We start from the raw sequence: 10,352 nt of genomic DNA, 5'->3' as shown, positions 1-10,352 counted from the left end.
AAATGTTTGTATAGATGTATCCAATAACATGTATGGTCAGCTCATACTGGACCATACGCGTATACTCATACAGTCCGACCGTACGCGTATGGTCGGACCGTACGAGTATACGTATACGGTCTGGACCGTACGCGTACGGTCCAAATACTCATACGGTCTGGAACATATATACATGATAAACATAGTGTACTCGGTTTAAATAAATCAATATTCATTATTGTATAAATATACATGTAGTTACAAACAAAAAACGGAAAATTTGCAAACTTCCCCGATGTAAGTATATACATTTAACATCAGCGCTAAATATGTATTTTTGTAGTTTTACTTCCTTAATATTCAATTATTGATTTTGCTTCGATTTACGTAAAGTATTGGTAAGTAATAAAAGTAGTGACACTTAAAGATGTAGGTTTTGTTTTTAAAAGGCAGTAATATTTGTCTCGTTAAAGTAAAAATACTGATTGATTGATTGATTGATTGGTCTTAAATGCCACTTTCGGTATTATTGTGCTATTTCGTGATGGTTAGTTTTTTATTGGTGGAGGAAGAAGGAGTGCCAGGAGAAATCACCGACCTTCGGTATGAAACTTACAATCCTTTTTAAGTAAGATTGCAGTGGAGCGCATCTGCGAGTTTAAATCTGGCTCGGTGAGAATAGGAACTAGGGTACAAAGGGTTAACTCGAGGGGTCCAAGTAAACTCGTGTTGTTGAAACCCGAGTAATTAAAGTTAACTCGAAGGGTTCAAGTGTTTACGGCTAGTGATATATTAGTTCGACTTCTTATAGGGAAAACGGTACTATTTATTCTGCCATAGGCGACAATGTTAACATTTTCTAAATTTACCACTTTTTAAGATAAAAACCTGGATAAAACAGTTATATGTTGTGTTAGTACTTTATTATTCTGTTTTAAAAAATAAAGCCAAATAGTATCATGACCAACTTCCAACGGAGCTTGTTTATGTTATCCATGCCCACCGTCGTTTTGCACCAAATTTATGAAATTTTGCAAGTCTTTTCGAATAATTCTCTAGAAAATATTTCAATAGGTTTTAAAATTTATATTGTAAATATACACACTGTAGTTATTCATAGATAAATAAAAAAATATATTGTACCCTTACATCCAATCACAGCGCTCCTAATTTGACTTCCTTCACCTGCCTTGGGTACACAAAAGGCCAACATAATGCTGGGGGGGGGGGGGAATATCGTTGTGAAAAGTTTTCATTAATTTGATTAAAAGTTTTTATATACGTTAACCGTCAGTTTGTTTAAACACGAACTTCATCTTAGATTCAGTAATCTGAGGAAGATTTACATAAATGTCTATTTTATCTCATAAATTTCGGTGGCAAAAAATGACTACTTATAATGTTAAGCTACATGTATTCAATGATAAAACTAACGACCTTATGTATGTACAAAACATTAAACGAAAAACAAAATATGATAAAACAGCACAAATCGGCAACAATTGAATTACGAATTTGTGACTTGTGATAGGCACAAATTCTCACTGAACACATTTTTATTTAAGTGCCAGCAGAAGCCTGCCTCTTGATGCGGGATTTTCTTGCTGTGATGAAGACCCTTTGGTGGCTTTTGGCTGTTTTGTGCTCTATTGCCGGGTTGTTGTCTCTTCGACACATTTCCCATTTAAATTCTCAATTGTACATACATCTTGTGGCGGGTCCTTGATTACCATGTTTGCTGTGATCAAATTCTCTCTTTAACCTGGGACAGTGACACATCAGTACTAAATTAAAAGAAGACTGAAAGTCGGTTGAATATGCCTGCCGCATCTCTAGTTACCACTGTGAACCCCGAACCAACGAACAATGATAGCAAAAAATACCTATTTTGATGTTAATTGTCAGCTTTTTATACAAGTATATACTTTTTGTTACTTTTAACATTTAAATTAATCCCCGTACAGTAATACGAAATACAGTGTTGCTCAAGCTTAATGGGATATACCTTTGTTCTACGGAAACATCAAATGAATAAATGTGTTTTCGGACTCGTCGCATGCTTCGGTGAATAGGTACCATTCTATTCCACTAGTATTCCGGTAATTTGAAGAAAGAGGCAGCCAATTAGCGATAACAATCAGCCCTAAATAGTAACTACACTATTCGGATTCAGTATCACATACCTGTCACCAATGATATGACGAAAATAAGAAGTATTTGACCATACCTTTTGTTTTTATGCCCCATTTATGGGCATTATGTTTTCTGGTCTGTGCGTCCGTTCGTCCGTTCGTCCGTCTCGCTTCAGGTTAAAGTTTTTGGTCGAGGTAGTTTTTGGTGAAGTTTCAGTCCAATCAACTTGAAACTTAGTAAACATGTTACTTTCTGATTTTATGCCAAATTATAGATTTTATCCCATTTTCAGGGTCCACTGAACATAGAAAATGATAGTGCGGAAGGGGCATTTGTGTACTTCTTGTACACATTCTTGTTTCCACTGCTTCGGGTAACCTGTATCCGTCAGTGAGCTTCACAGTGGTTACTCCAAAACCGAATTTGGCCTTGATCAGTTGTCAGACCACACGACACGCAAACACATGTTTCTTATTTCTAACGAAATGTCTTACCATATATTTTTTTTTTATAGATTAATCAAGTCGTGTTTCCATGGCAGGCAAGTTAATTTTATAATGTGTTTAATTCAGTTTCTTACTAGAATTTTTTTATTAGTCCAAGCGTGTGTTTGTCCTAAACAAGCTTGAAATGTTGGCCACTTGACGTTTCGCACCCTCCAATCAATCACATGTTTTACTTTAAGGTACTAACTTACTTTTTGGCGGATGTTATCAAATATTACCTAACGTTTAAAAACCAATTTTTTTTCAAATGATGAATGTTCTAGAATATTATTTTAATATGCAGCTAGAATGATTATCTTCCCCAAAAGCAATAACTTAATACATATTCAATCAATACTTACTTACATAAATTTGTGACTTGTTATGCCCAACCTACGATAGTAGAGGGGCATTATGTTTTCTGGTCAGTGCGTCCGTTCGTTCTTTCGTCCGTCTGTCCTGCTTCAAGTTAAAGTTTTTGGTCAAGGTAGTTTTTGATGAAGTTGAAGTCCAATCGACTTCAAACTTAGTACACATGTTTCCTATGATATGATCTTTCTAATTTGAATGCCAAATTATAGTTTTTATCCCAATGTCACGGTCCACTGAACATAGAACATTATAGTGCGAGACGGGCATTATTGTACTGGGGACACATTCTTGTTTTATATACAATTTGATTAACGTTTGTTAAAGATGACTTTTTTTTGCCCTTTAAGATTTTAAAACATATCCGCTAAACCTACAAGGCATATCGAGTCTGATATGAATAATAAGATTTGGTATGAGTGCCAGTGAGACAACTCTCCATCCAAGTAACAATGTGTTAAAGTAAACAAGTATATACCAAAGTACGACCATCAGCACGAAGCCTTGGCTCACACCGAACAACAAACTACAAATGGCCAAAAACAATTACTTGTAAACTTGTAGTATTTAACAATTTAAGAAAGAAACCCAACTTTCTAATCTATATAAAAAACGGGAAACGAGAAACATTTAAGAAACACACAAAAATCTCTGAACAACAGATTTCTGACTTAGGACAGGAGCATATACATGCAGCGGGTTTAAATATTAAAATAGAAATGATCAAACAAAAAACATATAAAAAAACACAAGTAAACTGAACTAATAACTCTGATCTTGACAAAATATATAGAAAAGTACATGTTATGCACCAAGTGTTTTACAACAACATTATTTTTTTTTAAATAAAATCTCACATCGAAGGAATCAACATTTAAATGATTTTAAACTGTTGACAAAATATTAGCAGCAGCTTCTTAAAAGTATTGAAATTTTATTACATTTTCTAATATGATTTATTATAAGTCTTGATTTGCTAACTTTCGGCAATCTTTTGCAGGTATATGCAAATTACTTGTACTTACCGGCCTGTCCGTCATCATTATTATACTTCTGATGCCAGTACACATGCTTTCATTTTACAAATCATGTAAGTAGGAATATTGCAATATTTTAAATTACTTCACGTATGCATTTTACGATATGTTTTGTATGATATTTTACACACAGCTTTGTGATTGCATTTCTCCCTCTTAAATCCTTATTTGGCAGTTCATTCTAAATTTTAAGTTCAGACGTGTTCATAATAAGATATACGACTTTGAAACCCAGAGAGAAGAATCGGCTCCCATGCATTTATTTTAAAACAACATTAATCTTTGAACATATTGCATCGAAGGACCAAACATTAATGAATTTGTATCTGACAAGATCACAGGTACAGTATACATCTGAATGATGTAAATACTTTGAATATTTTCTAAAACGATTTTAATTATATAAGTTATTCGCGATTCATTTTATATTTTACATGTTAGTTTTTTACAATATATAGTGACAATATTTTTGCAGGTAAACATAAGTCTCTGGTAAACGCTTTTCTTCTTATCATCGCTGTTATACTGTTGGTGCCAGTGAATATATTAATGTTTTACAAATCATGTAAGTAGGACATATCTGACATTACTTCACGTGTCCGTGTACCGATGTATTTTGTAAATGAGATATTTCAGCACAGCTTTGTTTATTTGCCTTTTTTTTCTTAAAAACTTTATAAAGCAAATTCAAGGATGTAGTTCAAGAGAAAGGTGCAATAAAATAAGGAGAAGAGGTATAATTGCCAATGAAACCAAATGACGTGGGTTTATGTCACCGTATAGCCATTAACAATGAACAAAACAGAAACCATTAGCTATATCAAATGGCTCTGACATGTACAAATGCGAAGCAATTCATTTGAGAAACCCAAAGGCCTTGTTTATACGGAAACAAAAAAACGAATAACAAGTATTACTGACATCCACTGAGTTACAGGCACCTGACTTGGGTCGAGGTTATTACAATTTGGCAAAAATAATATCGTTTTCAGAACATGTAGCCTCGTTGAATTGTCTGACTCATTAACATGTATCACAAATCTCTTTTTGTTCAACATTAAAAATGCTTAGAAAAGTCAGAACTTGAAATGTACGGAAGCCGGTTAGTGCCAGGTTGGAGTTTTACTTTTCAGTCGTTATAACGACTTAGCTAACTTGTTATAACGACTTAGCATATTTATCTTGTAAAACGACTTAGCTAACTTCTTTTAACGACTTAGCTAACTTGTTCAAACAACTTAGATAGCCAATTGACACATAAATTACTAACTATAGGTCAACGGAAGGCCTTCAACAATAAGCAAAGCCAATACCGCATAGTCAGCTACAAAAGGCACCGAAATCACAAATGCAAAACAATTCAAAGTAGAAAAATAATATATATCATGTATATAGGAAGATGTAGTATGAGTGCCAATGAGAAAACTCTCCTTTCAAGTAATAATTTATAATAGTAAACCATTATGCGTCAAGGTACGGCTTTCAACACGGAGCCTTGTCTCACGCCGAACAGCAAGCTATAAAGGGCCCCAAAAATCAAAAGTGTAAAACCATTCAAATGGTAAAACCAACGGTCTAATCTATATACAAACGAGAAACTAAGCATGTATTGACTGTATGTTTCTAAGTAGTGAAAAATCACCAATGCGTAGTTATGACAATAAAAAAACGCGAGTGCAGCCTGGAAATAAACCACGAACATTTAGATGCATGGTAATACTGTTATTAGAACTCTCTTGGAACCATAATAACTAATTGCCTTTGTCTATAATTTGTTTATATTACTTTAGTTCATTAGTATTACAATGGCAAAATTGCTTTCAGTTCCAGAATATGAATTTCTATCTTCAACAAATGGTCACTTCAAATGCAGGTCAGCTGACCACCAAACAGTTTCAATGGATCCCATGCCAGAAGCTACTATTTGTGGTTCAACACAAAATATGTTTAAATACAAAGGAGTTTATGCAAACAAAACTTTTGATTGTTCTGAGAAACGCCATAACTTTGATGTTAAAGTTAAATTGAGAAAGAAATTTAGAGATAAGAAATATTATGAAAACAAAATATTGTTTGAAATAGGGTTGACAGAGAGTTCCATAAGTTCAAAATATATGCGAGACATGTATGATAGAAAGATATGGTCGGTTACAGCATTTGTCTGTGAAAACGAACATGGTATATGTTTCAATGAAAGGAATGATTTCCCGCCAAATATTGTAAGTCATTCATACAGTGTTAGTGGCAGTTTAATTAATACAAATGTAGACCTTTCTGTGGACTGTCATCATGATGATCAACCTCAGACAGAAAATAGGGTTACTCCAGTTTTTGCCTTATATGAACCGGGTGTTATCGCAATTTCAATGACAATAAACTCCGTAATAGACTTTCTCGGTTTCAATGGCTCAACACTTCATCGCCATCTTGAATTATCACCTGACAATAAGATCGTATCGAACACACCTGTAGAAGTATTTGCGGATGTAAAGAAAACAAAATCGCCATATGGTGTTCTAAAGTATATTGAAAATACAAAATATTTGCATCATATCATTGACTTAGATATAGACTACCATCAAAATGTTGAAATTACCGAAGAACTGTTTGAACTAAATATAGGACAAGTTGACACCGAGTACGAAGTTGTAGGCCACTTTACTGCTGAAGTTTGTCCGATTGATCAGGGAATACAAATTGTAGTATCACGTTTTTGTTTTTTCACTGAAGAAACAAAGTTCCAACCTAGCGTGGTGTATGGCAGTCATCTCACACTTGATCTTAATTACAATTTTGAAGTAAATATGATAACGGTTAAAATATTGACCGACGAAATTGAAGGGCAAGACACTTTCATTTTTTCGCCTGAGAAACAACTCCATGGCAACGATGTGAAAGGCCAGTTTATCGTTCTCGATCACGTGTCAGTAGATAATATGCAAGTCTCGTGTAGAGACGCGTACAATTATAGATTGATATCATCTCTTTTTCGATTGGTGGGGAAAATTGTATACTTTATCACTGACCCTTGTTGTTCAATCTTTATGACGATTTTTAATTTCTTTTACAAATTGTACAGCGTTTCGTCTAATTATGGTATAACCATTGTAGTGATCATAATTCTATCTTGTCCATTTTGTTATTCTAGCATTCGACCATGGGATGACCGATACTAATTTTAAAAAGTTAGCAAATATGAATGAGACGAACGAAGTCATTAAGTCTATGACAGATACCCCAAGGGTTGACCGTGGTTAAGTAATATGCCCATCGCCCGTGTGAATAAAGTTCTAAAGTTAAGATTTGTTCCGAACGGACGGATTTTTCTACATGTCCTACGATAAATTAGTACTACGATTTGATATCTTAACTTCAGAAGTTTTAAACATACCAGCCTCTGGCCTACTCCCATTCTTCTGAACATTAAACATGTTTTAACAGAATGTATTAATTTTTTCCGATTTTTGCAGAGAATATTTCAAAGGAAATTATGTGTATGCTTTATTCAACAGTATTTTTGGTCAAAAGATCTCATTTAATAAGAAAAACTGAATATGAACAAGTTGTTGTTAAAAAGTAAGAAATTGTTTTAACTTTTTGTGCTGATGCTGCTTACAGCAACAATCAATCTGTAAAGCTCAGAATATAAAGCAGCGACCATTACACTGTTCGGGATACATGAATACACAGCCACATCAATTCGCCGTTTCAGAATCTATTGCATTCTGGGTAATATTTTCAAAAGTGTACACCACAACGTCCTGATTGGTTGAAAATGTCATAAACAATGGAAATTTAACCAATGACGTGGCGTTATTTTCATTTTGGGGTACGAACAATGAAATTACCCATGATTCTTTAGATTCTGAAACGGCTAAATTAAGGACAGCAATTACAGTTTGAGTTACGTAAACTTATGAGTGCTTATCTTAATTGATAGTTTTGTTTATTTTTCTTAAATGAGACATTTTTAATTGTGAATGTGATGTTACTGTACCTTATAATTATGTTCTGACTGGATAAAATTCACTTATTCTAACTTACTTATGTTCTTACTAAGGTAAAGGTGACAGCATAGATCAGTTTTCAAAATCACAGTTGTTTGGCCTCCTTTTTTATTTCTTTTCAATACAATGTGATACGCCTTCTTTTCAAACGAAATTTGTCATTGTCAACTGTATTGTCAGCTTGACATATTTCAATAAAACAAATTTTTTTCTATACATTTTTTTTTAAAATTAATTGATATTCAGTCAAATCTGAACTTTTAGAGTTACGTGTTTTTGCATTTTTTAATATCCATTTTTAAATTGTTTTTTCCTACTATAATTCGACCTTAAACGTGAGGCGAAAGATACCAGAGGGACAGTCAAACTCATAGATCGAAAATAAACTGACAACGCCATGGCTGAAAAAAAACCTAACAAATAATAGTACACAATATAAAAGACAAAAGACTATATAAGCAACACGAACCCCACCAAAAACTGGGATTGATCTCAGGTGCTCTGGAAGAGTAAGCAGATCCGGCTCCACACGTGACACCCGTCGTTTTGCTCATGTTATTACAATGTCGGCAAATAGTCTAATTCGGTATGTCATATCGTGATGAAAAGGGGAGAAGATTGTAGTTACGACGTAAGGAATGTAAATCGTTGTATCTTTTTTTTTCTTCTTGTAAATGTTTATAGCATTCATAAATACTAGTAGGTCAAGGTGCGAGCATTGTTGTTTTGTTTTGTTTACATCTTCCATTTTATTATCCTCTACAATGTCACAACAAATGTATTCATTTACACCAGCTAGGTTTTTATGTGAAAGTTGTCCACTCCATTTCTATACGAATGCTGAAAGTCTTTTAATAATGACCTTTTAACATTTTTACAGCCTATGAGTTAAAGACCATTTTCATCTTTTAGGTGGATTTTTTGCGGGCGGAATATTTATTTTTGCAACTCGTCTTTATATCCGACATTACGTTAATAATTTGGGTCACGATTATTTATTTTCGGTTGTAAATGAACGGAATCATAAAGACAATAAATAGTCACCGTACGGCCTTCAGTAATGAGCAAAGCATATACCTTATAGTCAGCTATAAAAAAAAAAAAAGGTCCCGGCATTTAGAAAATGTGAAATGAATCTAACGAGAAAATGTTAAATAAATCTAACGAGAAAATGTGAAATAAATCTAACTAGAAAATCGACGGCTTGATTCATGCTAACGGGTTTTGCTCATTGCTGAAACGGTGACCTATAGTTATTAACTTCTTTGGCATTTTTTCCCTGGTAGGGAGTTGTCTCATTTGAAGTCATACCTTTCTCAATTTCATACCATATCTCTTTTTTTTTAAACACAACTACGACAGACAGAAACCGAATACAACTGAATAACAAGTTCAGGACTCAATACAAGCACATGTGATAGGGTTAAACGTGATTGTGAGCGCCAAACCCCTTACTTATTGTGTATAGTTTAAACACAAGGACAAACTGCAGCCATCAGTTAGACAGGGTTAGAAGTAAGTTAAGTAATTTGACTATAGACAACGCTGATCAAATGGTTTACTTTTACAAGTCAAGTAGGTGTACTAACGATTTTACTTATTTGATGGTTGCAAACTGTTAAAAGTTGAGGAAGTTGATTAACGACAAATCTTATGTAATGTTTAACTGTTAAGAGTAAAGTGGGTTGATTTACAAGTTAAGTTAGTTGAATAATAACAAAGCCTATTCATTGGTAGATTTTTGCAACATGGTATACCGCCATCTTGGATTGTACAATCACAGTACAACATCGGTCTAGTTATTCGCCTAAATCTGCAAATTTGGAGACAGATTTGCAATTTAATGGTGAGACTGTTAAAATAATTTTAAACCCCATCAAAACATTGGTGATCTCAAAAACTCTGCGGGTAGGGAGATCCTCATCCACTCGTGTTGCTCAATAGAAACGTAATTATAAAATTGGTTACAAGAACAACACGGTAGGTCATTATCGAGGGGAAAGGACGGGATTGTTGTAATAAAATGGAACATATCTGTCGTGATATATATGAAACTTATATTCAATATCGGTCAACCAACTCTTGTTTTACAAACTATGATTTTTATCTCTCTCTGTGTGTATCTACGTTGACCATTCTTTTTATGAAAAAGGCATTTTTTTTTTTTAAGTATTCTAGAATGAGGAATTATATCTGTGTAAACGATAGTAAAGTCGAATGTGTTGATATTATGGCAAGAGGAAATAGACTTGGATTGGACATATAAAACCACTTTAATTAAGACATACAATCGTAGTACTATATTTTCGTTTGACATATAGAAAAATACGTCCGTTTGGAAC

General features: G+C 33.8%; 1 protein-coding gene across 1 annotated transcript; it reads left to right on the top strand.

Annotated features, from left to right (window-relative positions):
• Positions 1 to 458: 458 nt before the first annotated feature.
• Positions 459 to 8,039, top strand: LOC139495021 (uncharacterized). Its single transcript, XM_071283164.1, has 5 exons — positions 459 to 582; positions 2,627 to 2,653; positions 3,967 to 4,056; positions 4,479 to 4,568; positions 5,828 to 8,039. Exons 2-5 carry the CDS (start codon positions 2,647 to 2,649, stop codon positions 7,177 to 7,179), a joined length of 1,539 nt encoding a protein of 512 aa, XP_071139265.1. The 5' UTR covers positions 459 to 582; positions 2,627 to 2,646; the 3' UTR covers positions 7,180 to 8,039.
• The last annotated feature ends 2,313 nt before the right edge of the window (positions 8,040 to 10,352 follow it).

This window comes from Mytilus edulis, chromosome 11 (genome assembly GCF_963676685.1).
Source record: "Mytilus edulis chromosome 11, xbMytEdul2.2, whole genome shotgun sequence".
Lineage (NCBI taxonomy): Eukaryota > Metazoa > Mollusca > Bivalvia > Mytilida > Mytilidae > Mytilus > Mytilus edulis.
This window is presented reverse-complemented; position numbering and strand designations above follow the sequence as displayed.